The following is a 26,050-nucleotide window of genomic DNA, read 5'->3' as shown; positions in this document are numbered from 1 at the left end:
GCTGGCATCTGGTGGCCAAAAGTGGGAACTGCGGCCTGCTCATTTCAATGGCCTATTTAAAATCCATATACTCTGCCGCCCCCCGGTGGCCACCACTGGGAATGGCAGCCTTTTCATTTCAAATGGCATTTTAAAATCCATATACTCTGCTGGCATCTGGTGGCCAAAAGTGGGAACTGCGGCCTGTTCATTTCAATGGCCTATTTAAAATCCATATACTCTGCCGCCCCTCGGTGGCCACCACTGGGAATAGCAGCCTGTTCATTTCAAATGGCATTTTAAAATCCATATACTCTGCTGGCATCTGGTGGCCAAAAGTGGGAACTGCGGCCTGTTCATTTCAATGGCCTATTTAAAATCCATATAGTCTGCTGGCATCTGGTGGCCAAAAGTGGGAACTGCGGCCTGTTCATTTCAATGGGCTATTTAAAATCCATATACTCTGCAGGCATCTGGTGGCCAAAAGTGGGAACTGCGGCCTGTTCATTTCAATGGCCTATTTAAAATCCATATAGTCTGCTGGCATCTGGTGGCCACCGCTGGTAATAGCAGCCTGTTCATTTCAATGGCCTATTTAAAATCCATATAGTCTGCTGGCATCTGGTGGCCAAAAGTGGGAACTGCGACCTGTTCATTTCAATGGCCTATTTAAAATCCATATACTCTGCTGGAATCTGGTGGCCAAAAGTGGGAACTGCGGCCTGTTCATTTCAATGGCCTATTTAAAATCCATATACTCTGCCGCCCCCCGGTGGCCACCACTGGGAATAGCAGCCTGCATTTCAAATGGCATTTTAAAATCCATATACTCTGCTGGCATCTGGTGGCCACCACTGGGAATAGCGGCCTGTTCATTTCAAATGGCATTTTAAAATCCATATACTCTGCTGGCATCTGGTGGCCAAAAGTGGGAACTGCGGCCTGTTCATTTCAATGGCCTATTTAAAATCCATATACTCTGCTTCCCTCTGGTGGCCGCAAATGGGAACTGCGGCCTGTTCATTTCAATGGCCTTTTTAAAGGCCTTGTACTATCCTGGAGAATCTATTAGTTGACTCTTGAGTACTTCACTACAGTATTATTTAGGGTTCATGTATTTCAACTTGAAGAGTATTTAGTAAAATACAAAACAAACAAAGCTACAGGAATTGTTATATGTTTATTTCTTTGAAAATATATTACAACATTAAAATCAGGCAGACACTCAAGGCTTCACTTGTCATGAACCCCTAGAGGAAGCGGCGGTGTCTATTCCCTAGTAAGCAGAAAGGGCTGGGAAAGTTCTGCAGTGAACACCCCCACCAGAAAGGCACAAGTGGCTGCGTTGCAACCCCCCCTCATTAAAACACGAGTAAAGGAGTGCTGATTCTAGAGATTGCATGCTAGGTTGTGAGGGTGGGGGTGGGCTCAGAAGTGGAGCCTGCTGAGCTCTGAGATAGCTAAACATACTGGATGGTACAGGGGAGCCGATTTAACACTGGACTCCTTTTTGCCCACATAATCCATGTCCGCAGCCTCCCCTCCTCCTCCTTCTCATGCAACAACCAACATGCTGGTCCTGGAAGGCCGGAGCGTCTGGGGGGGGGGCAGGCTCCTTGCCATGCACTCGTCGGCTCATGAGCAGCTTGAGTCTTTTCCCTTTGCCATTCAGATGAGCAAAATCTTCAGCCTCCAAGGATCAGGAGCAGATGCTTCTTCGTCGGCGGAGCAGAGCCACAGGGCTGCTGGCACTGTCTTCCTGGTCACTCTCACAATCGCGCTGTTTGGGGGAGAAAAGGCAAGTGAAGGGGCGGGGTGGGGCGGGGCGGGGAGGAGGCAGAGCCGGGGCAGGACTGCCAGCAGCGGCCCATCTGCATGCTTGGGAAGACAGCTGAGCCACGCCAAGGGGACAGTCGCCTCTCCCACCCGCAGGCGAGATGCCCGTCATCACCCAGTCACCGGCACCCACCAGGTTCTCCTCCTCCTCTCTCCTCTGCTGGCACAAGAGGCGCATGCGGCACAGGCGGTTGCACGCGGACACCATGTTGTAGGAGAGCTGAAGGGGACAGGAAAGGCACGCTGCAGCAGCTGGAGACGTCCCCCCAGCTTCTGGCAGGAAGAACAGCCCCCCAGCTGTAGCCTGGGTCCAGGAGCCGCTCCCCCTGGCCGCCGAGGCTGAGCCTTTCAAGCCGGCTCAGCGGAGGCCGATGCCTCAGCGCAACCGCTCCGTTTACCTTCCACTTCCGGCGGGCGTTGAACTTGCGGAAGTTCTTCATGTTGATGGAGGAACGGCTCCGGTTCACGGCTTGCTTCCGGTTCAGGGGCTGGAAGAAGAGAAAGGAGACGCCTGCGAGTCCAAGCCTGCCCTCAAACACGCCTGCCCCTCCCGGCCCTCATCAGCTCATGCCGAGATATGGGGGGGGGGGGTGGTGAAGGTGGGAACGAGGAGGCCTTCAAGAGGGAGGAGGGCTGCGCATATCTTGAGAGCTCCCTCCCCAAACTGGTGTTCTCCAGATGGTTGGGAATACAACTCTCATCACCCCTGACCATCGGCCATGCTGACATCCAAAGGGCACCTGGTTGGGGAGGGGGGCTCTAGAAGCGGTGCCGGCCCCCCTTTGACCCCCTCCCCTGCCTCACCTCCATGGCAATGGGCTGAGCAGGTGGAGCGTGTGTGGCAATGGCTGCTTCTCTGAGGCAGAAACCCCCTCCCCTGCAGCGTGGTCATATCCGTGGGCATGAGGGGCGGGCCATGCTCCCCTCGCAGCCATGGGAGGAGGAAGAGGAGGAGGAGGAGGAGGAGGCCAGCCGCCCCTTCACGTCCCACCCTAGGCTCCCACCTTGATCCATGGGTGGATGAGGCACTCTGCTGCAGTCATTCGGCTCCTGAAACACAGAAGGATGTTTCCCCTCTTACTCCAAGCCCTCCCGTGCGGGCAGAGGCATCGTTGCCCCGGGCTCTCTGCACGGGTCCCTGTGGCCACTGAGGAGGAGAAGGGGAGGGGGCGGTGGGTGACACAGGCCAAGCATCCTCCCCGGCCCAGGCGTGCCCCTCCTGCCACGAGAAGGCAACGATGTTCCCCACCCATGCGTGGCTCCCACCGTGCCGGGCCCTGAGCGGTCCCCCAGCTCTCCCGGGCACGAGAGCGAGCCCTGCCATCTCTCACTAGCCCTTGCGAACATTTCACAGGTGGGCAAGCGGAAGAGGCAATCCAGCCCTCAGCCCAGCCGTTCCTAGCAATGTCAGGATGCACGAGAAGGGCACGGGGTGTGGTACGTTACCCAGGATCCTTCACCAGGAGCTGCTGGATGAAGTCCTTGGCCATCTCGGAGGTTTGGCTAAAATACTTCTCCTCAAACTCATAGGTGCCAGAGACGACGTTGGAGAGGGTCTCTGCATCTGTCTCCCCCTGGAAGGGGGACATGCCGCTCAGCCTGGGGAGGCAGCAGGGAAGGGGGGAAGGAGAGGGAGGGTTCTTCAGCACAAATCAGGCAAGAGACGGTTCAGACCAGACCAAGTGGGGGCATTTCTCAGAATCATTCTTAATGCATTTTAAACCTTGAAGGGAACCTGCATACGTTTTACATCTCAATTACAAATTGACATTATCCTTAAAGTAACTCTAGAAGTGGGTAATGACGACAGGTGGAGCAGGGTCTTTTTGGTGGCAGCTCCCTGGCTCCAGGTCTCCCTCCCTCCCACATTCCACCAGTGCTGTCACTATCAGGAAGGTACGTGGCAGCATTGAGGAGTGGAAGAGTTGGCCCTTTGACCGTCCATCCGTCCTCTCCTGGACTTTATCATCATCATCATCTCTCTTATCTACTGGATTGTCTCCCCTTATTATTTGCTTCTCCTCCAGAGCTTTGAGGACAAAAGGAATTAAAAGTGCTACAAACAGCCCTGGAGGGCCTAGCTGGCCTGGAGCATCACAATCCCCACCCCAAATCCCCAAGTATAAAAAGGGTCTGGGTACTTACAAGATGTACGTGATGACACCGATGCTCCTAGAGGAGGAAGAGAGGCAGACAAAGATCAGAGTCTTGTGGCACCTGGTTTGTGCTGGCATGACCACAGGCGGTCCTTGACTAGGCACCAGCTCTGCTTAACACCCAACCAGGAAGTGCTCCTAGGTGGATCATGCCGAGGGAGGGTCCACCGACAGAGGAAGGGGCAGGGAGGAAGGGGGGCTTCCAACCTCTGGGGGCAGGGAGAGACGTCTCTCCTCACGGGTCAGAGGCCAGCCCAAGGCCCAACAGAGGGACAGCTGCAATGCACCACAGAGAAGGGGAAGAGAGAGGGGGGAGGGAGAGAGGTGGAGGGAGGGAGAGGGGGGAGAGAGAGAGGGGAGAGAGGGAGAGGGGGAGGGAGAGAGAGAGGGGGAGAGGGAGGGAGAGGGGGAGAGAGAGAGGGGGGAGAGGGAGGGGGAGAGAGGGGGGAGAGGGAGAGGGAGAGAGGGAGAAGGGGGAGGGAGAGGGAGGGAGAGGGAGGGAGGGGGAGCACACCTGGAGGTGACAGCCCCCTGGGTGGCCTGGCACTCTCCCCCCACCCGCCCAGGACCAGGCCGATGCTGACAGAGACACGACGCCAGCAAGGGCACCCCCTTACCACATGTCGGTTGCTGAGCTCAGAGCCTCGTAGTTGATCACCTCGGGAGCTGAGGAAGGAGGACATTGGGAAAGGGGACACACAGGGTGGGATCACTGGGATGTTCAGCGGCCTCATATGCCGTCAATGTCAGTATCTGCCAGGTTATTGTTTATATTATGCATGAGGTTCCAGGAAGTAAGAGGCTGCAACGCTCTTGCAATTTGTATTTACAGGTCAGGAAAGGAGGAACAGAAGGTGTGTGTGTGTTTGTGTGTGAGTGTGTGTGTGAATGCCTGAGTGCTGATTGGACGGTGGGGGGGGGGTGCTTGGATTGGCTGGCTGTGTGGGAATGGGAGGAGCTGGGGAAATGGAGCTCCTCCCTCCATGGAGTCTCAGCTGAAGTGGGTGAGTCTCTGAAGCGCGCCAGAGGCAGCGAGACACTGGGTGGGTAATAAAGATCCTTGGAGCATACAGAGAGTGGAATTCTACAGCGGGGCCTTTTAAGAAAGGACTTACAGAAACCAACAGGCGAAGAAGCCCTTGTAACCGTATGCGCTGAGGAAACTGAGGAAACCCTGGCGCTGGTTTATACTCAATTACTTCTGTTAATACATTCTAATTACTTTCAAACAGAGGGACTGAGGAGGGAACAGGTAACGGCGGCAGCGGAATGAGGGACGGAGGGCGGCAGCAGCAGCAGCGGCAGCAGCAGGCGCCCACGAGGAAACGCGCCCCCCGTTCTCTCCCAGCCCCACGCTTGGCGACTCCGCTGGGCCGGAGTCAGCCCCCGCTGCTGGGTCGCCAGGGGCCGGGCGCGTGTGCAGCTCCAGCGAAGGAGCCCGGCGCTTCCCGGGCACTCACCAATGTACTGCGGGGTCCCACACAGGCTTTTGAAGGCGGCGCCTTCCTCCAGCTTTTGCGCCAGGCCAAAGTCAATGATCTTGATGGTGGGGTTGGGGACGTCCTTCTGAAACAGCATGATGTTCTCCGGCTGCGGAAGACAGCAAGGACTCAAGCGGCCCCCGGCGCACACGCTGGGCCGAAAGAGGACTCCTGCGCAACTCACAAGCTTGCCTCCAGCATTTCAAGAAGCCGCTTCCCAGCTAGGAGCGCTGTGGGAGGCATCCGAGAGAAAAGCCTTCGTCTCTGGGACGTCCGCAGCCTGAGCACAGCAAGGCCGGAAGGCGGACAGAGAGTCTCCAAAACGGGAACGCAGGCCCACCTCCTGTGGGCCGTCAGGGGGCAAAGCAGGGGGCTCCATCCCCGGCAACGGCCCTGGCTCCACCTTGTCTGGCGCACACCCGGTTTCTCACAGTGGACTGGCCAGGTGCCACACGCCCCTGGTGAAGAAGCCGCCAAGTGGGGCCCGGAGGCATCTTCTGCCCCCTGCAGCTCCTCTCCAGGCGCTCCCTGGGCGCTCCCTTTCAACACAGAAAGGCCCAGGCTGCACCCGCCTCCCCGACCCATGGCTGGCCTCCTGCAGGAGACGGAGACTGAAACCGTCCCCCGAGGCGGCTCCTGGCTCACACACACACGGCAGCTAGGACTCTGCATGCGCTCTGGCGTCCGGGGGTCGGAGCTGACCCTGGCGGAGGAAAGGAAGCCCCCTCTTGCGTCCTGGGGGAAAGGCCTTCCTGTGGGGCAGCTTCTCCGAAGCCCCTGTTCAGGAAGAGCGGGGCCAGGAGTCGGAGCGGGTCACCAGGGCGAAGAGGGCTGCTGGGCCGGGACCCGGGAAGCCGGTACCTTGAGGTCGAAGTGTGTGACGTGGCGGGAGTGCATGTAGGCCACGCCCAGCAGGATCTGCTGCAAGAACGGGATGGCTTCGGCCTCCGTCAGCATCTCCTTCTCCGCAATGAAGTCAAAGAGCTCGCCCCCGTGGATGCTGAGGAGAGACCGGGGGGAGGGGTGGATTGGGGGCAGGTGAGGCAGCACAGCATCCGGGGGGGGCAAGGCCGTGGGAAACCCCCGGCCCCCCAATCCCAGCCCAGCCCTGCCCCACCATTTAGATTCTGAGCACTTTGGGGGCAGGGCACGAACAGAAGGCGAGATTTTCGGGGGGGGGGGGCATTTCATGCTGCCTGGCACTGCCTGAGCCCCCTTGGTTTCCCTCACCTGGGCCACAGCACTCAGGTGCCCTGAGGGGACACAGGGGCCCCCTGACCCTGACCCCCCCCCACTCCAAGGCAAGGCTGCAACTCCCCCTCCCCCCCCCCCACCCACTGGTTTCCCCTAAAATAACCTTTGGGCCCTTTTGCTTCCTGTCTTGGGAAGTGAACTGTGAATTTTTATGCTTTGTGTTTAAAGTGTTTCCAACTGGTTTTTATTTGTTTTTGGCCCTGGGGACTATTTTAAACGCTGAGCATAAATTCACCCTGGCAAGGCGGGGAGGGGGGGCTGCCTGACGCTCTCCCAGCCCCGTTGCCGTGACCCTCCTCCTCCTCCTCCTCTGAATCTCTTCCAGCGGGTGAACGACGAAGGGTCTTGGGGCACCTGAAAGGCCAGCAGACCCTCTGGGGCAGAACCTTCCGTGACCGCTCCGTCTGGGGCGCAGGGGGGGTGGGGGTGGGGGTCTCGGCCGCTCCTGCTCTTTCTGGAGCCCTGAGCCTCTGCGGGGCCAACCTGGCCGCATGAGGGCGAAGCAGGCGCTGGTTGCCAAAGGGGGTTCCGGGGCAGGGTAGGTCGCCCCCCTCCCACGGCCATCGCCCCCCCCCCCCACTGCTGGCTCACGGCACTCACAGCTCCAGGATCAAGACCGTCTCGGCCTTGCTGGCGAAGACGTCGTGCAGGTACATGACGTTGGGGTGGCGTAGCTGCTGCAGGATGCTGACCTCCCGCTCCACCTGCTCCCGGTCCAGGCCCAGCCGGCTGCCCCTGCGCTTCCGCACCTTCACGGACTTGGCAGCGTAGAAGGTGTCCGTGCTCCGCTCCCGGCAGCGTCGCACCACCCCAAAGTGTCCGCTGGACGGGAAGAGGGGGAGGCAAAGACGCGCCGTCGGGGCGGGGCAGAGGAGGGGAAACAGCCCCCAAACGCCCGGCCAGGCCGAAGCTGACAGCAGGATACCTGCTGTGAAGGAAGAGAGAGGCTCCTCCTCCCTTCCTCAGGCGGCGAGGAGGCGTGGGGCACTACCGGAAGAGGAGGCCTGCCCCCCCATCTTCCCTCCTCCAGGCAAGACCAAAGAGGCGTTAGGGAAATGTCTGGAACAAAAGAAGCGGCCTGATCCTGAGCCAGGCCCCCCTGGGTCTAAACTAGGGTGACCCCATGGAAAGGAGGACCGGGCTCCTGGATCTTTAACAGTGGTGTTGAAAAGGGAATTTCAGCAGGGGTCACTTGTATATATGGGGAACCTGGTGAAATGTACTCTTCATCACAACAGTTAAAGCTGCAGGAGCCCTGCCCTCTTTTAAATCTGCTCCCTCTAGTATAGCTCCTGCAGCTTTAACTGTGGTGATGAAGAGGGAATTTCACCAGGTGCGACATGCGTACAAAGGACCCCTACTGAAATCCCCTTTTCTATGCAACTGTGAAAGGACACAGGAGCCCTGTCCTCCTTTCCATAGGGTCACCCTAGTCCAAAGCAACCTAGCATTCCCCACCCAGACGGGCAGGAGCCGCGGGGGGCCCTCCCCCCTCCAGGACTTCTTCTGTGGTCTCTCCGGAGAGGCTGCTGGGAAGAGAACCCAGGGCCTTCTGCAGGCCAGGCAGGGCCTCTGCCGGCCACTGAGCCACAGCCCCTTCCACGGGACACTTCACAGGGGAAGAACGCAGGCCCAGCGAAGGCTACTGGCCATAGATTAATTAACTCTGTTGTTGCTGCTGCTGCTGTGGTTCGTGGCCGGCGGCTGGCTTCCTGGAGGCGTTTGGCCAGGCCCAGTGGGCAGCCAGGCAGGCAGGCAGGCGCTCCCTCCTGGCTTCATGGACATCCCCCGCTACCAGCGAGGCAAGACTCAGACGGGGTTCCAAACCAGGGAGAGGAGGAGGAGCCTCTCTGCTCCCTTGCCCCCCCCCCACCTCTGGGGTCCTCACCTGCCCAGCTTCTCCAGCAGCTCATACAGCTCCTCCACACTGCCGTGACGGAATGTGGCTGCCCTGGGGCTTGGCGCTTGGCCATCTGTCTTCACAAAAACTTCGTCGTCATCCTCCAGGCTACACGGCGTCTCCTGCTGAAGATAACGTGGGGGGGGGAGGGGGGAGGAGGCTGAAGCCAAAGACCTCCCCTGAGAGGGGGGATCTCCGCTTTCTGGGTGCTTTCCTTGCGACAGCCTGTGGGTGCCGCGGCCTGCATGGGACAGGCATCTCAGGTGCCCTTTTCCCCACGTATAGGAGGTGGGCCAGGAATTTGGCTGACGAAGGTGGGTGCCGCCTCTGTATCCCACGGCCAGCCCCACAAGAGAGAGCGCCCACGGAGACACACAGCGGGGCTCGCGGCATCCCTTTAAAGGCCGGCCAGCCGGCGCGTGCACCTGTTCCCTGGAGGGACCCGGAGGGAGCCTGACACACACGGCCTTCCTGCCTCACACGGGTGGCACTTGCGGGGGTGGGGGGTGGGCAGGTCGAAAGCAGCCTGAGAGAGAGGCCCTTCCCCCATCCCCCCCCTCACCTGCAGCCTCCACCTGCCCCTCTCACCTGGGCCTCTGCAGTTGGGTTCCCTGCCTGGCCGCCCGGCAGGAGCGTGGCTCCGCCGCCATCCTTGGCCATCAGCTGCACAAAGAAGGGGAGACGTCACTTCCGCTGCAGGGGGCCCCTGGAGAGTCCGACTCAGGGCTAGGCATCGCCCCCTTCTCCAGACACCCCCAAACTGACCAGCGCCTGCTCCTCCTGCCAGAACCGCCCTCCGGGGGAAGAGGTGACGGAGCAGAGGGGGAAAGGCCCGCTCACTGACACGCCCCCCGCCCCCTTCTCTCAAACCAGACCCCTGCCTCCCCACCCCCCTGCCTTGGGGGGGTCTGTTTTCCTCCCAGGGGCCGCCCAGAGGGGCCACCCAGCACAAGCTGCCAGAGAGAGAAACAACTTCCTCATTTGGGGTCTCTGTCAACCTGGTCAGGCGCACAGAATCTGCCCCCTCCCTCCGGAGGACGATCAAACACCAGGGCACACAACGGGAAGCCCCCCCCCGCCACAGCCCAGCCCCTCTGCACCCCCTCGCACTGCCTTGTCACCCTCCTCCTCCTCCTCCGAGCCCCACGCAGCTTTCTCCCTTGCTGCTCAGCTGATTGGGGCGGGGGGGGGGCTCCACTCTCCGGCAGCTCATGGGGGAGGATAAGATCAAGGGAGTCTCCCACACACCCCTCCCGGAGAACAGAAGGACTCCCCCTCCCCCCTCCCTGCCAGGCAGAGGGGCACCTGCTGCTGAGCTGGGGGGGGCAGCCCCCTCAGTACCATCTGTGCCTCATGGCCCGGGCGCTCACTTCCTCATGCCACCAGGAAGGAAGCCACCTCCTTCCCTCCCAAGGAGCCTCCCCAAAGCCTCACCCAGAGGGAGGAGGGGGAAGAGCAGCAGCAGCAGCAGCGCTGGAGAGGAGGCGAGAGGCTCCCCCCTGGCCACAGGGCGGCCGAGTCCCCAAAGAGCTGGAAGGGGCAGTCATGGACGTATGGAGCTTCTCAGTCCAGAGGCTCCAGCCTCCCCCCGGCAGGCAGAGAGAAGGGGGGAGAGAGAGAGGCGTGGAGAGAGGCGTGCACAGGAGGACGGAGAGAGCAACAGGAAAAGCTTGCCGGAGGCCGAAGGAAGAGCAGTACGCAACCCCCACACGCTCCTCGGTGGTGGCACCTGCGCCTAAACGTTCTCCCTTCCCCCTTCCAGTTCCCCAACCTCCATGGCCAGCCCCCCACAGAACCACTTCCCTAGCCCCCCTGCGGCCGGCCAGATATTGAGATGACTCGGATCGCCCTGGTGGGAGAAGAGAGACGTGGGGAGAGCAACAGGAAGAGCTTGCCGGAGGCCGAAGGAAGAGCAGTACGCAACCGCCACGCGCTCCTCGGTGGTGGCACCTGCAAGGCCCAGCAAACAAGCGAGCCTCGCGCGGCATGACCCTTGCTCTCCAGCCTTCACAGCAAGTGTGTGTGTGTGTGTAGGGGGGGGAAGCTGCTCAATGCAGCAAGTGTGACGCCACGAGCACAGCAGAGGAGGACAGTCATTGGCAGCCACAGGGCGGCTGCCTTCGTGAACGGGTTCAGCTCCTGCAGCTCATCTCTTGCAAGGCAAGAGTGTAAGAAGAGCCCTGAAGTTGGATCAGGCCCGGGAGGGTCCCTCTTGTCCAGCATCCCACAGTGGTCAAGCAGGTTACTTAAAGAGGACAGGCGCACAGCCCTCCACCGCCCCTGCAACGGGCGTTGTCAGGTATCTTGCCTCTGAGCATGGAGGCTCCATTTGCCTCTCATGGTTAATCAACCTTCTCCTCTAATGGTGATGTAGGTGATTTAAATTTACAAACCGCCTTTCATCCATAGGATCCCAGGACGGCATCCACAACATCAAAAGCAAACCCAATATAATAAAACCCATACAATTACACACTAAAAAGCAAATTAAATAGCAACACCTCTTCAACCAACAAACCGATCAATAACTTAAACACTTTAAATACCTGGCAAAAAGAAACTGATGGACTTCAGAGGAGGGCCTGCTGATGCCACAGGCCTCTTGCTCACTACCGCACGACGCCCCCTCCCACGAGACCCCGACCTCTTGTGGGGCCGGGACCGAGGGAGGATCTGGAAACTTGTCACTGTGCTGGGCTGGTGAGCCAATGCGCCACACGCAAGCCGTTGCCCTCTGCCAGGCGAGTCTTGGGCCCCCAAGTTTCCCTGTGCTAAAAAGCGGAACAGCTTCCATTGGCAAAGAGGAATATCTTGTCTGGAAACCAACAGGGCCAGGGTCTTGCGTGCTCTGGGAAGAGGGCAAGGCCTGATCCCATCCCTGGGGCCTTTTGGACACAGCCTGAATGCACATGGGGTGGGCAGCACCCCATGTGATCAGTGCTTGCAATGCGGTTGCCCAGGGGCACCTAACGGGCCCCAGCACCCACTGGGGGGAGAGAGGAGAAGAGCCGGAGAGCTGGGCGCCTCAGGCCTGGACCACAGCCAGCGTGGCCTCTGCGGGGCGGGGGGGGGGGGGCTGGAAAGAGAGAGGATCAAGGGGGGGCGGCAGGGCAGCCTGGCAAGGGGCAGAGTGCCCGACCATCTCCAGGGTGATTTGAGTGGGGAAATGCCACGCAGGCGCATGAGAAAAGCCATCTCCAAGGCAACAGAAACAGAAGCAGGCGGAGACCGGGAGGTGCAATGGACGAGGTGCAAGAAATGGTTTGGGGGGGGAGGGAGGGAGGAAGACGAAGGGCCTGCAGGAATGAAGACTGGCCTGGCTTCACGCCCCCCCCCCCCGGAAAAGCCCATGCGATAAGCAAAGTTTCCTGAACTGCTCTTTGATGTGCCGCTGGCCACAGTGGAAAGGCAGCGCCGTCCACAGCATCAGAGCTCAGGATTCAGCAAGGGAAAAGCATCTCTCCGAGATTATGGGAGAGACTCAAAGGGACTGACTTTGTTCAGCGCTGCAGCTGGACAAGGAAAAGTCAGCCTCTTGTGAGCGCACGCACGCACGCACACACACACTCACAGACAGGGGGGGGAGGAGGAGGAGGAGGGAGCCCACCACATGAATCATCGTGCCAAATCCGTGGCCTCATTCAGTCAGGCCTCAGTGGGCAAATCCCTTCCCAAACTGGAGCATCGCTCGCTTGCTTCAAGCACATGCTCTGGGGGCTCATTTATTATTTCCCAGTAGGACTTTTAAAGCCTAAACACAAAGAACAAATGCCTTATTAAATGCAGAAGGGAGGCAGAGGGAGATGATGCTTAAAGCGCTGCAAAAAAATATGTTGCAATGGCTGGATTCCTGGCATGGTTCGCGTTCCAGGCAGGCCAAGGCGCCATTGAGGGGGTTCAGGCACAAACAGGCGCGGCAGAAGCAGGACACGTAGAGATGCCCCACCCCACCCCCACCCCCACCCCCTCCCACGGAAAGGAGATATAAGCAGCACCATCATCAGCGCTGAGCAGTGGGCCTCTTGTCCCGGGGCAGGGGAGGACGGAGGGGCCCTCGCTCCACACTGGGCTCCCATCACCTGGGCGGATGCCAGGAAAACGCCCCCGCACCTCTTGAGTCTGGGCAGGACGAGATCTTGTCCTTTCCCAACACGTCCCACCCTCTGGCGCAGGGAGCCAAGCTCTGCCGATGGCTGGGAGATCTGCCACCGTGTTTGCAAGTTGAGTCATACTTGAACTCCCTCAAGGAGGGCTGCTTCCTTCGTCCTCCACACACACCGCACAAACCTCTCCAGATGTGGCCCCGAGCGTTTATCCCTCACCCCGGAGGCCCCCAGAGGCAGGCAGGGCCTTCCTGCAGTGGCACCAGAGATGGGGGGGCAACGTGGTGCCCACAGGGATTTTCCTTGGCACGCGAAAAGGTGCCCTGCGCCTCCCACATTTTGTAATGAACCCTTTGATTCTGTTGGTGCTGAAAAGTGTGGGGCTCAAAGGGTGCGACGGGGCTAGGCCCACCTTGGCCTTGTGATCTCAGCCTTTGGGGCAGGTGACGACGGCCCCTGGCCACGCCTCCCATGACAGCCATGTGGTGGTGGTGGTGCCCAGGACCTCAAAGAGCCAAACGTGCCCACAGGTCCCGAAACGGCCCCTCCCTTTCTCCGCAGGACCGATGGCCAGCACCCCCCCCCCATCGCGCCAGTCAGCCCGGATCAGACCCGCCGCGTGAGCCCCGCACTCCGCGGGGGGGGGGTGAGAGAGAGAAGCGGGGGTCCCTCTCCCCGCCCCCACCCCGCAGGCGACGCGTCCAGCTCTCCCCCCGCCCCAAGCCAAGCCGCCCGCAGCCCGCTCCCCACCGGACCCTGCCCTCGGCGCCGCCACCGCCACCGCCGGTCATGGCACGGGGCCACCCAACCCCCAAGCGGGCGGGGTCCGGGCCGCGAACACCCAGAGGCGGCGGCGGCGGCGGCGAGGGGCGCCGGGCCCTCCGGCTTCCTCCTCCTCCTCCTCGCTGCCTGGCGGGCTTCTCCCTCAGGCGCCCCGCGGGCAGCGCGCGCAAAGCAGCACGCGGCGCGCCCGGGCTCGGCCGCGGGTACCTGCAGCTCCTCGACGGCTGCGGTCCGCCTCAGAGGGGGCTCTCGGCGCCCGGCGCAGCCTCCTCCGCTTGGCGCGGCTCGCCTCCCTCGGCCAGAGGCTCCGCGCAGAGCAGCAGCAGCAGCAGGACGAGCAGGAGGAGGAGGAGGAGCCGCGCCGCGTCTGGGCCGGACGGCGGGGGCGCCTCCGGGGGACCCCGGGCGGGGCGGGGAGGCGCGCTCGCGCTCGCGCACGCACACGCCGCCGGCCACAGGGCGGGCGTCAGCAGCGCCGCCGGGGCTCGAGGCGCTGCTGGAAGGCGCGACCCCCGCGAGGCCTCGCTCAGACGGGGTGGGCTGCTGGCATCCCCTACCGCGCCCATCAGCCCCAGGCAGCGTAGCCAAAGGCAAGCCAGGAGGACAGCTGCAGTCCAGCCACCTCCGGAGGGACACAAGACCCCCACCCCCACCCCAGGGGCTCCGCCAGGCCCCTGCCACACCAGCAGGCCCACCTCGCCGGGCTCCGGCCAAGCGCCTTCCCACGAGCAGGGCAGGGGGCCGGTGTTCCCACAGGAGATGGATCCGAGGAGAGGCTTCTCTCCCGCTCAAGGGTGCAAAATGGCAGGGACAGTCAGCAGGGTGGGCGCCAAGAAGGACGGCCTTCACATCCTGCCAGGGTGTCCAGAGGCACGGGGCCTGCTGCTGCTGCTGCTGCTGCTGGAGAGAGGACACAGCCCTGAAGTCTGCAGAAATGAAGCCCACAAAGCTCACTACTCGATGCCATCCGCCTTCCACTTAGCCCAAAGGGTTTGCTCAGAGGCCGCGGCCATCAGCCATCTGGACCTGCCCATTCTAACATTCAGGCCCAGCAATCTCAAGCAGCAGCCTTTGAGAATATGGAACACACACGAGGGAGGCGACATTTTTCTGGGGCCAACGCCAAGCACCCTATTCTCCCTCCCACAACCATCTGTCAGGGATGCTTTAGGGTGGATTCCTGCACTGAGCAAGGGGTTGGACTGGATGGCCTTGTAGGCCCCTTCCAACTCCGCTATTCTATGATCTCCCAGCCCGTTAGAGGCAGATGAAGCAGGAGGGAGGTGCTAAAGGCCCTCCTTCCTTCTCTGCTCTGCTCTTGTCCTTGCTAAGCGGAGGGAGGGGAGGAGACACAGGCCAAGGCGGCTTCCCTCTCCCCCAGCCGTGGAGAGCACTCGCCCACAGGGCCTTCTTTCTCCAGAGCTCCAGCCCCGCACAGCATCAGGCTGGTCCGCCCCTCCCACTCCAGCAGGCAAAGAAGGAAAGTGCTGGGGGGAGGGGGGAGAGGCAGTCCCCCTCCCCCTCCCCCCCCCGCAGTGCTGTCACCTAGCGGCACTTTGGCCCCGTGCTGGAGAGGAGCTGTTTTCAGGCAGCCGGCCTGGGGCTGCCACACACCTCTGGCCCAGGCTCCTTATCTGAACAGGCAGGAAGAGCAGCAGCTCCCCAGGACATCTGTGGGCAAGGCGGAGGGCTGGTGATAACAGGAGCTTCCTCAGGCCCCGAGCGGGCGGGAGGAGAGAGCGAGCGACGGCCTCCCTCCAGCAGCCTTCCTTGGAGGAACCGTGGCTGCCCGGGCCAGAAGGCAGCCTTCTGCTCAGGCCGTTTCCAAAGGGCAGGGAGGATGTCAACTGAAACGAGAGGCGGACACACATTTGTTTTAGAGCAACCGAGCACAGGCCCACCCTCAGCATCGACCGGCCCCAGGACCTGCTAGACGGCCAGGCAGAAGGAGCAGCACTTTCTGGCACAGGAGGCCCACCGGAAATGAACCAGGCCAGGTCTCCCCAGAGCGGAGTCCTGAGGACACCTGCAGCCCAGTGTGGCTCTCGACCTCAAGGGCTTCTCTTTAGGCCCCCAACTCCCCCCTCGGGGGCAGTAGCAGCTGCCACGTGGCCCTTAGGGGCCTGGAGGCCAGAATGACAGAGGGTAGCCCTCTTCCATTTAAGCCCTGCTGGCTTCTGCCAAGGCATCGGCCCCTGGTCCCTCCCCCTGTAGCCGTGGCCTGTTAACAGAGAGGCAACCTGGTGCCAGCCTGAAGTTTTGGACTACAAGTCCCATCAGCCTCAGCCAGCGCGGCCAATGGCGAAGGATGCCGCCAACATTTGGAGGGCACCAGGTGCCCTGCCTCTAATCAACATTAACTCCACGCAGCCATTTCCCTCCTGTTGTTTAAGTCCCCCCTTCCCGGAAAGAAATGGAAGCCGGGGATCCAGTTTGTGCTACATTCAAGTCTCGACCATAAGTGACTGTAAGTGGCTGTCATAAGTGATGAGGCCCCAGGACACCCCCAGTCCCCCCCACACACCCCAGGCTTCATGCCTGTTGCGGGCAGCAGGGAAAGGCCCCGCTCCTGACTGCAAGCCTCCGAAGGCAGGATGGGGAAAGCTCCTACCTGTTCCAGGCCCCCAAGCCGCCTGGGAAAGAGCCATGGGGCTTTAGGGGAGGGGCCTCACCGCCCCCACCCCCGCCCCCATTCTTTGCACACCACACCCCATAACTAAAATGCTCTGAGAGAGAGGGGGAGGAGATGGGTGGTTACAAGTTCATTTAAAAGTTTTATTCCTTTATAAAATCTCGTTCCAGACAATTTCATAAAATGCGAATAAATTACTGAATGAGAGCTTTATTTTGGAATATTCCAAAGAAGAAGAGGAGGCTTTCCTAAGTACTAAAATATCCAGGGAAATAAACTAGATTTAGAAAAACAAAACAAAAAACCAACCCTAAATACAGACACAATTCACCCATCAACTTTGCAGCAAGGGTGGCATCCTCCAAAAAGAGACGGCTGCAATCTGAACCGTGGTGAGAACAGCAACCCAAGGGGGGGGGGGGGGGAACGGGACATGTGAGCAGGAGGGCAGGCCGAGGGGGCTTTCGGGGGGGGCACGGGAGGGTCCCCTAGCTCCAGCCTGTGCTTCCCTCGGGGAGGCCCCTCTCATACTGAATTGGAAGGGTGGGGGGAGCGGCTACAGAGGAAACACAACACAGTTACAAGGGGGGACGTCTCCCCCCCCTTTAGAGACACTCCAATTTGAGCCAAGAAAGGTAAATTCACAGGCGAGGCAACTTTTGCTTTTTGGTTGGAAGGGTAGAGCAAAGGGGCTGCCAAAGTTGGGCCAAGATCCGTTCGCCGTCAGCTGCAACAGCCTGCGCAGCAATGGGTCTCCTGGAAGCACATGGATTCCACAAGCGCTCAACCCAAGTCTTCTGAACAGTGCTGGGTCCTTATGGCTTCACGGGGGGCAGGGTGGGGGGCGGAGAGGGTGAGGGGGACACGTAGGTTAACTTCCAGTAGCATTTTGCACTGAAATCCTGAACACTGTTGTTTAGGAATGGAGACCAGGGATGCCGTCCAAACAGCTTTCAGACGAGAACGGAGCTGCCGCCGCCACTAATCCATGAAAACGAGAACTTTCCTCGATATGGGGCGTGGGGGGGCAGGGAGGAGAAGAGAGGCACGGGATGGAACACACAGAGACACAAATGCTTCAAAAGAACTGGGAACAGGGAGCAACTAGCCAGAGCACTCGGGGCAATGCCTGCCCCCACCCAAAGGAGAATTGCCACGACCAGGGAAGCTGGGGCTGCCTGGACTATCAAGCGGCGCCTCCCGCCCCAAACCAGACGGACAGTTCCAGGGGGGGCAGGAGGCAGGGAGCAACGCTGGCGTCCAGCCCGAGTCAGGCGTCATCCGGGTTCTGGTGGCTACCGGGAAGGGAAAGCGTCAGAGGAGAGCCAGGCCAGGCGGTGGGCCCACAGGGTGCCACGTTCACGGACTTGAGCAGGACGGGTCCCTCGGCCTCCTCCAGCTGCGCCCTGCCAAACACCCCTCGCCAAGCCAGCAGCGTTGGCTACGCCCAGACAGACCGCTCCGAGCTGAGTGTCAACACTGCCACTGCCGCCTCTCTGTGCCCCACAGGGGCTGGGGCCTTGCAGACTGCCTAGGCTGGCCAGCCACAGGGGCAGGAGGAGGGAGAGGAGGGGCCCTAAAAGCCATACTTTGCCTGCGTCTGACGCCTACTGAGCTTATTTTCAGCCCAGGTGTTCTTCAGCTCCAGCTCTCGTTCTTTCGCCTGCCCCAGGAAAGGAAAGGAAAAAGAAAAGGGTGGTTGGCAGGTGAGAGGCAGAATCATAGCTCTTTTAGCCTGTTCGTATAATGAACAAATGACGGTGGTTTTATAGTTTTAAATTAATGATTGTTGGGTCTGTGACCGCATAATAAAAATCTATCTATCTATCATACCTTCTCCAGCGTCCCACCCAAACACAGGACTCGGAGCGGAGGCCACCCCTGCCTCACCCCAGTGTGCCCACATGAAGGCCCGCTGCGGGGGCACCAGAGAGTCAAGAAGCCACCCCCCACCCGCCCTACTTCCCAAGAATGCCGTCAGCTGCACGGGCCTCAGAGCGGAGGAAGTGACCCACGCCACAGGGCAAGGCTGAGCACGAAGAGGGGCAAGATCCCGCCTTCCTCCTGGGACAGGACAGAGAAAGCCTGGACCAAGGCCGTCAGCTTGCCAACTGAGCCTCAGGCACCCAACCACGGCACTCAGCCTCCCGCGCCTTCCAGAACACCCACAGGCTTGTCCAGCCACAGAAACACTGTTTGGGGGTTTGAGTTCGGGCAGAAGAGGGCAGCAACCCTGAGCCCCAGGCAGAGACCCCTTGGGGGAGCTCCAAGGATGACAAAAGCCAGGAGCTTTTGACAGGGGAAGGCCGGCCAGCCAGGAGGCTACTGCGGAACAGCATTCACAGCAGTGGGGAAGAAGGGTGGGCACAGAAGTGCCTCTTTGTGACCAGCGGGAACAGAGACTGAGCAAGGCTGGACCAGGACAGACTAGGGGAGCGGGGTGGGTGGGGGAGATGCAGAAGCACGGCCAGGCAGAGAGCCTCCTCACCTGGTGAATCAGGTACGTGATCTGGTGTTTCCTCCGCTGCTGCCCTGTGGGCTGCTCCCCCTTTTTCTGGAGTAAAACAGAGGATCAGAAGCTCTTTCGGGCGCCCTCTGCGCAGACGGGAGCAGGCAACGCTTCCCTCCGAGGACATAGAGCGGCCCCCTCGCTCCAAGCCCACCCTCGGGACAACGTGCCTCTTGGCATTTCGTTTGTAGCCTTTTTGTCCAGCACCAGGCGTGGGGGCTCAAGCCTTGAGCAGGAGAGCTCCCACCCGCTAGAGGGATGGCGTGGGATGACGCCCTGCCCCGAGGCCGCTCACCTTGCTGAATGACTTCATGTTCTGCTCCTCCGTCAAGGACTTGGTCAGCCATTGCTGTGCGCCGCTTAGCTGGTCGTCCCCCTTGATCTCCACAAAGTTGATCTCCTCCCGCCCACGGTTCCGCTTGCCTTGGAGACGCTTGAACTAAGGAAGGGATTGAAGGAGAAAAATGGCTGTGGCGGCAGCGGCGACTGGGTCTCTCTCAGACCCTCAAGAGCCGACCGGGATCCAGCCACGGCAACCCTCGTGGCTCTTGGCCTTCTACCACGACGCACGGCGCGCAGCGCTGCACCCACCCCAAGGAAGGCCCCCGACTCAGCCAAAGCTGAGTGTTCTCCGCACAGCCTAAGAAATAGGAGCAGCAGAGGTTCCTGGATACGGTTGAGCCTGAGAAGAATGAGCAGAGCAGGCAAGCCAGCATGTGACACATGCGCACACAGACTTCTCCTGCACCACGGAGAGCCACTGCAACTTTCGGTGAAGTGCTCAGAGAGTTTGGGCTATCGGGTGGTACAAAAATGCAATAAACCTATAAGGTGTTCAGGGCTCTCTTGCCATTTTGTTTCTTGCTCCCACAGCTGCAGAGGAATCTGGAGCCCATCATGAAGGTTTAGAACCCGGGAGGCAAACAAGAATGAACCTTGGGCTCTCCGTGGCCAGTTGTCCATGTGCAAAACGAGAAGGGCAGCTAATGACTGCAGACCTAATAGCAAGGAGATGGCGGAAGAGGAGGCGCTTCTGAGGGGCCCCCACCCAGAGCCATGGGGAGATTTCAGCACCTCCACATTTCTCATTCCAATTCTCCACATTTGTCTTAAATGACTGACTGCAGAAAGCTAAGAGGGGAGGCTTTAGCTGCACACCCCATGACACCGCCCCCTCTGAGTTTCTGACAGGCCTGGCCCAAATCCAGCTGAGCTATACGAGCGATATCCGGCTTTTCTCGGCCCTGAGGCGGCCACAGTGAGCACCCCAGGAAGGCGCCGCCTTTTCCTCTCTGCCACCAGAATGCAACAACCCAGGGAATAATCCAGTTCCAGACTCAGCAGAAGTGAGGGAAGGCAAACAGCAGGGCGCTCAGTTCCCCCTAATTCCACTAATCCCAGGGCCTATTGAGGTTGAGCCCGAGCGGAAACATCCGGAAAGCACTCCAGCGTCAGGGCCGACACAACCATACGGGCTAGCAGAGGTATAGCCAACAGATCTTCTCAGGAACCCCCAGCGGCCGCAAAAGCATTCCTACTTCTCTCCTTTAACAGAAGAGCTGAGAAGGGAAGGAGGCAGCGGACGGAAGCCCCACCACGGAGGGCCCCATCCTGCCCACGGGCTCCGTGCAGAAGGTCCCTGCTCAGCTCACTCCCGAGTTAATGCAAGCTAAAAGCCAAGAGGCCCACCGCATTCTGCAAAGGCCACACCCCCTGCGTGGGGCCGCTCGAGCTCGTCCACCAGCCAGCGTGTAAGCCACGTTCTGGGGTCTGTCACGACGTGCCTCCACACAAGAAAGACCCCGCCACGTGTAGAAGACCGGCCTCCCAAGTGCTGGCGAGGCCCACCACCACCACCACCACCAGCCCCTGTGCCCCCAGGAGACTGCAGCCTCCGGCAACACGGCACTCAAGAGCAGCTGCTCACCGCTTCATCGTCCATGAAGGAGGCCGTGGCAGGGGCAGCGGCAGCATCGCTGCTCATCCCCTGGGGCGGCCCCAGTGCCAGGTCGCTTTCCTGGTAGTAGCCGCTACCGCCGCTGCCGTAGTATTCCTGCTGAAGAGACACAAAGCACAGGGACCCTCTCAACAGAAGAGGAAACGACCCCAAGGCCAAGCTTCCCTGCCTGCCCGCACTCCCACTCCCACTCCCACTCCCCTCACAGCGTTCCCCCACCAACCCCAGGCTCCCTCTAACCCGCACAGCCCCTTCCTTCCCCACATGCTCTGTCGGCCCCAGACGCTTACGGGGATTCCGAAATCAAAGCCACCAGCACGAGAAGGAGCGTCATCTCCAAGGCAAAGCCGAGGGCTCTGCTCTCACCTGGTAATAAGCACCGGTGCCGCCCGCGTTGCTGTAGCCAGGATACGGAGAGTAGGGCTGGCTTCCGTAGTCTTCCCCGGGCTTCGGTGCCCAGCCATGCGGAGCAGAGCTCGAACCTGGTGCCGTCTTGAATTCCAGCGGGGCATTGGCGGTGGCAGCGTCCTGGCCTTCGGGCTCAGGCCCCGGCTCTGTCCCGGGGGGCAGGTCGTCCAGCAGCACCGGGCCAGAGAACATGTAACCCTCGGGGCTCCGGGGGGGCGGCGGCGGCTCGCTCCGACTGGGCAAAGAGAAGTAGTTCTCGGGGGTCACCTCCTCGTCGCTGTCGTTCTCCTCCTGGGTGATCTGCTTAGTCACCTGCAGGGCGGCGCTCTTGGCCGCTGCCTTGATGGCGGATGGGGAAGGAGTGGTCGTCACGGCAGAGGCGGCCTTGAGCGCTGGCTTTGGCTTGGAGGCAGTCGCCGCAGCAGCTGCCGGGCCTTTGGCCTCCGGGGCGCTCTCAGCTGCTTTCCTGGAGAAAGCGTAGGGCAGGAGCCGCCGGTTTGTCTCTTTCACAGTCAAGTTTTTGGGCTGAGGAAGCAGAGCAGACAATCCAGACCCCTCGCTGTGGCCCTGTGACAAAGACAAAGTGGCAAGGTGAGAAGAGGGCGTGTGTGTCTTTCTTCACCTGGTCTTCCCTCCCTCCCTCCGGCTGGAGCTCGCCCCACACAGCTTGGGCCTGCCTGCCTGCCCTCCCTAAGGCTGCAGCCTATAAAAACGCCCGTCCACGTGAGGCCACGATGTTCCCTGGCTGACTGCAGCACTCCTGCTCAGAGCGGCTACATCACCAGGTTGCCTCCTTACGCTGGGCATTTCTGCTGCTATCTAATACTCTTTGAGCAATAAATGTTTATTTTGTGGTACCACATTGTGTTATGTGGCCTGTGAGAAGTTTCAGGGATCACAAGCCCTATATTAATTCTTGAAGCCCAAAAGACTTGGTAAAGTTTTGTAAATCTATCACTGAGTGGGGCCTGTCCTTAAAATCGTTGCATTCTGTCTCTTGTGCTGGTGAATCTCAGGTGCACCTGTTCATGTTTGGGAAGCAAGTCAGGCAGGTGGAGCGAGAAGTCAGTGGTCTCATCGTGGGGTTTTGTGAGCCCAACGTGGCCAATCAAACCACCGGACCAATCACCTAGAGGACCGGGATGTCGGTCTCTCCTGCAGACCCGTTGAGCTCAAGCATGCCCTGGCCAGGGCAGCCAGGCCTCCTCCTCCGAAACAAGGCGGCGACCTCCGTTCCTTACAGAGACGCCACCCAAACAGGTCCTCACCTGGAAGGCAAGCTGCTTCTTCGCCGGCTCATCTTCCTCCGAGTCCGACTGAGAGGGAGAGAGAAAAGAAAAGGCCTTTATTCACCTGACAGCTTTAAACAGAAGCCGTCTCTCTGTCAAGGTGGGTGTTGGGTTTCCTTTGCAAGCCCAGGTCAGTGACCTACAAGGCCAGACACTGAAACCAGGTGCTCGGGAACCCGTGCGACACCCCCTGGTCTTGGCCGCGCAGGAAGAACAAGTCAAGGAGCCTCCCGGGGCTACACAGGCCAAAAGTGCTCGTGTGCACCCAAGCAGGGCAGTGCACCTGAGGGGAAATGGCCAAAGGATCGCTTGGAATGACCTAAACACTCCCAAATTCTGCAAGCAGATTATGCACGTTAATACAAAACTATGAGGCGTTGTCTCACTGGTCTTTGCTCAAACAGTGGCTATGAAGCCAGAAGTGCTTGGAGCTCCTCCACTCCCTGCTGCTGCAACTCAGTGATAAGAACGCGCTGCAACTGCCTCTCTCGTGCGCAGCTGTCTTTGCGCTGTGCTTGGCAAGGGTGCTGAGGAGCCCAAGTGCCCCACCTCCAACTGGGGCTGGTGATCTGTTACATCACCACATTCCTCGTCTGCACAGCCCCACGCACAACTCCTGCAGTCCCAAAGGTTTCGGAACTAGGCCACGGAATGCAGGATTCCCGCCTCCAGTGGAGCAGAGCTCTGAGCGGTGTCGGGCTTCACTTCCAAAAGGAGAGGGCGCTCCACGTTGTCAGAAAAGCAAGAGACAAACTAAATACAGGTGGGCAGTTCCCAGGGAAGACTCAGAAAGCGGTGGGGGTGTCTGGAAGAGGCTCCAGTGGTTGGGTGTGTGATTTCATTCACTCTTCAGTCCTACTCCGTCTGCCCACACATGCATATCATGCCCCAAACACCACGTTGACGACATACTAGAACTTTTTCTACACAACTTCTTCTTCAACCCCGCACTCTGACCTTCAGGTCACCTCACAGTGTGTTATACATGGGCTGCTGCTGTAAGTATCAAAGCATCTTCCTCTACCTGGGAGTTTGGGGAGCTGCACAAGTCAACCACGTCTGGATAAGAACTTCCAAAGTCTGGAAAACACCAGGCAAAAACCTCAAGTTCACACACCCCTCGCGCTGCGTGTCGCTGGACCAGTTTTGAGTTCTAAAAACGACTGAATGGATTTTAAGTGCTTCCGGGCACGACCTTACTCTTATCTGGCAAGTCCGAGAGCACTCTTGACTTTTGCAGCAGTAGCCACCCCAAGCTGAAGGGAAAGTGACATAGGTAAACTATTTCTGTGGAGTTTGCTGGCTAGACGCTCACGTGGTACAGCCTCAAGACGCCAGCAATGGGGCCGGGTGCAAGCCCATCTCCCCTTCACAGAGGGGGAAAGTAATCCTCTCTCCAGCCGCTCATGGTGCAGCAGTAGCTGACTGGTGCGGTGCAATCCCACGTTATCTCTGGAGGAAGCAGAACTGGCAGTGAAGGCTAAACTCAATTCCTGAGGAGGCCTGATGGGAGCCCCTCCTTCTGTTTCTAGAGAGACAAACTCACTAGCCAGGCTTTCCATTCATTAGTGCAAATGCACGTTAAGGGCATGATGAATTCAGCGCCAGCCAGGGCCAAAAGTCTGGATGCTTCTGCTGTAGGTTGCACGTGCAAGATGGCCATCCGTTTCCTGCTAGCATTTTTAAAAATGGCTTTTGCACAGCTGATGCTTTAATTGCATAGACTTTGTATCCCTGTGCAATTCTCCTACGGCCTCTGATACAAGACAGCCCGTGTCCCTCACCCACAGGCAACCGCTCCGTCAGGCTTGCTCCCAAGTAGGCATAAATCGCTGGTAGGCAAAGGCATTTGGATCCAGCCAAGCCTTCGGCGTTTGTGTGTTTAATTAGCGTCTAATGTGTTAATTGCATTTCTGTTTTCTTGGGGTGGGGGTGGCGGTCTTGTATGCCGCCTTGAGGAAGCACCATTTTTGACAGAAAGGTGGGATCTGGGTTCGCGGGCGCAACCCTATGCATGTTTGGAGCCAGAAGCCCTGCAGTTGCCAGCAGGGCTGGCTGGAGGGGAGCAGGGGGTCGCGGGGCTCCTTCTGCCTGCCTGCCTGCCTGCCTCACCGGGCCCCAATAAACACAGGAGGCCGCGCTCAGAGCTGCCACCGCTCACGGACCCCCGCCGCCCACGGGCCCTTCTTTGCCCCTGCGGCCGAGGCCGCGGCCTATGGGGATGCAGGCGGGGTGGGGCGGCCGAGAAGCAGACCTGAAGACCCCCGGCTCCCCCACACCGCCCCAGACACTCACGTCCCCCGAGGGCAGCTGAGGCGCGGCGATCCGGACGGGCTGCGTCCTCTTCTTGGGCTTGGAGGGGAGGCCGGGCTCGGACGGGGTGGCGGCGGGAGGAGGCGGAGGCGGGAAGGCGGCGGCGTGCCGGTGGGCAGCAGAGGGAAGGGGAGCGAGGAGGGGAGGCGGCAGGAGGGCCCCGAGCCGAGAGGCCTCGCCGGGAGGCGGCGGCGGCGGCGACGGGGCCAGGGGGGGAGGAAAGCCCGCCTTGAGCGGCGGCAGGGCCGAGGCGAAGCCGGCCTTGGGCGGCGGCAGGGCGGAGAAGAGCCCTCGCCCCCCTCCTCCTCCTCCTCGCCTGCCCGACTCCCCTCCTGCGTCCTCGTCCGGCTCTTCTTCTTCTTCCTCCTCCTCCTCCTCCTCTTCTTCATCTTCTTCCTCGGCTGCGTCACTCGCCGCCTCCTCCTCCTCGCTACTGGCGTAGGCCACCAAAGACATGGCGCCGGGCCGAGGCTGGTGTTACGCGAGGCCGAGGCTGCGCCCGCCGCACTAGGCCGCGCTCCTTGAGCGTGAAGCCCGCTAGGCCGCAGCGGTCGTCATGGCAACGCCGCCGCCCGCCGGAAGGCAGGCCAAGGAGGCCCGAGCGGGACGGGCTCCCGCTGCCGCTCCCCGTCACAAGGCCGCTTACGCCCGCCCGCCCTCGGCCTCGGGTAATGGCGGCCACCGTGGAAGCAGAAGGGGGAACTTCTCCCTCCCCCTCCTTCCTCAGCGCAAAAGCACGGCAAGGAAACGACAACTCCCAGAAGCCGCCGCGCCGGAAGCTGCCATTGGCCGGCCGGCATCCTGCCGAGCGAAGGCTTCTGGGAAGCAGAGTTTTGGGCCGCTCCCGCCTTCTTCACCACCTCCGGGGAGGAAGTGCCACAACTCCCATCGGCCGTTTCGCGGGCTCGGCTCGTGTGCTCAGCGGGAGGGCCAGCCGGGGAGGCCGCAAGATGGCCGAGCGGGTGGGCGGGGCTTGGCCGTGGAAGTTGCCCCGAGGAGCATGCAGAGGGCGGCGAGAAACACAGAGCGCACACAGGCGCCGCTGAAGCCACGGGGGGCGGGCGGGGAGCCGCCTCTTGAACGGGCAGCCGCTCCAGCGCGGCGGCGCCCCCCTGCAATCCGCCGCCTCGGGTGCATTTCATACGGGAAGGCGGGCTGTGAACCGCGAGGCCCATCACCAAGCACGACACGTAGGCCCTCGGGCCGTCCCTCAGCACCCGTGTCCGGACAGCGCCGGCCTCAGCCGCCTCCGGGGCTCCCCCCCCCCGCTTGGCTCTGCCCCCGAACCCCTCTCCAGCCCCGCCTCTGGTGGCCCCGCAGCGCGGCTCCCCCCCTCCTCCTCCTCGGCGCGCTCCTGCTCGAGCGCCGGCCTCTCCAGGCGCCCCCGCCCGCGCCAGGGCCAGGGGTGGGGGGAGGCGTCTGCCACAGGAGGGAGCTCGGAGGAGGAGGA

At 60.5% G+C, this 26,050-nt stretch overlaps 2 protein-coding genes across 8 annotated transcripts; both read right to left on the bottom strand.

The window, feature by feature from the left end:
- Positions 1-1,140: 1,140 nt before the first annotated feature.
- On the bottom strand, positions 1,141-13,795 carry LOC134412133 (death-associated protein kinase 2-like). Of its 6 annotated transcripts, none has more exons than XM_063145939.1 (13): positions 13,700-13,795; positions 9,195-9,269; positions 8,595-8,731; positions 7,307-7,528; positions 6,314-6,452; positions 5,432-5,561; positions 4,589-4,637; positions 3,961-3,987; positions 3,262-3,414; positions 2,820-2,865; positions 2,214-2,303; positions 1,949-2,035; positions 1,141-1,759 (listed from the first exon to the last, which is right to left on the bottom strand). In XM_063145939.1, the coding sequence occupies exons 2-13, from the start codon at positions 9,264-9,266 to the stop codon at positions 1,679-1,681; spliced, it is 1,233 nt and encodes a 410-aa protein (XP_063002009.1). In that variant the 5' UTR covers positions 9,267-9,269; positions 13,700-13,795; the 3' UTR covers positions 1,141-1,678. The 6 variants fall into 6 exon arrangements, with proteins under 6 accessions (XP_063002009.1, XP_063002010.1, XP_063002008.1 ...); XM_063145940.1 differs by lacking the exon at positions 13,700-13,795 and adding an exon at positions 10,041-10,064; XM_063145938.1 differs by lacking the exon at positions 13,700-13,795 and adding an exon at positions 9,948-9,987.
- Positions 13,796-16,246: 2,451 nt separating this feature from the next.
- On the bottom strand, positions 16,247-25,465 carry PRCC (proline rich mitotic checkpoint control factor). 2 transcript variants are annotated; one of them, XM_063145935.1, is made up of 7 exons: positions 24,583-25,465; positions 22,267-22,314; positions 20,957-21,565; positions 20,561-20,686; positions 18,929-19,072; positions 18,613-18,678; positions 16,247-17,787 (listed from the first exon to the last, which is right to left on the bottom strand). In XM_063145935.1, the coding sequence occupies exons 1-7, from the start codon at positions 25,054-25,056 to the stop codon at positions 17,701-17,703; spliced, it is 1,554 nt and encodes a 517-aa protein (XP_063002005.1). In that variant the 5' UTR covers positions 25,057-25,465; the 3' UTR covers positions 16,247-17,700. The 2 variants fall into 2 exon arrangements, with proteins under 2 accessions (XP_063002005.1, XP_063002004.1); XM_063145934.1 differs by having other exon boundaries at positions 20,561-20,689; positions 24,583-25,464.
- Between the last annotated feature and the right edge of the window lie 585 nt (positions 25,466-26,050).

Source organism: Elgaria multicarinata, chromosome 21 (genome assembly GCF_023053635.1).
Source record: "Elgaria multicarinata webbii isolate HBS135686 ecotype San Diego chromosome 21, rElgMul1.1.pri, whole genome shotgun sequence".
In the NCBI taxonomy this organism is placed as follows: Eukaryota; Metazoa; Chordata; class Lepidosauria; order Squamata; family Anguidae; genus Elgaria; species Elgaria multicarinata.
This window is presented reverse-complemented; position numbering and strand designations above follow the sequence as displayed.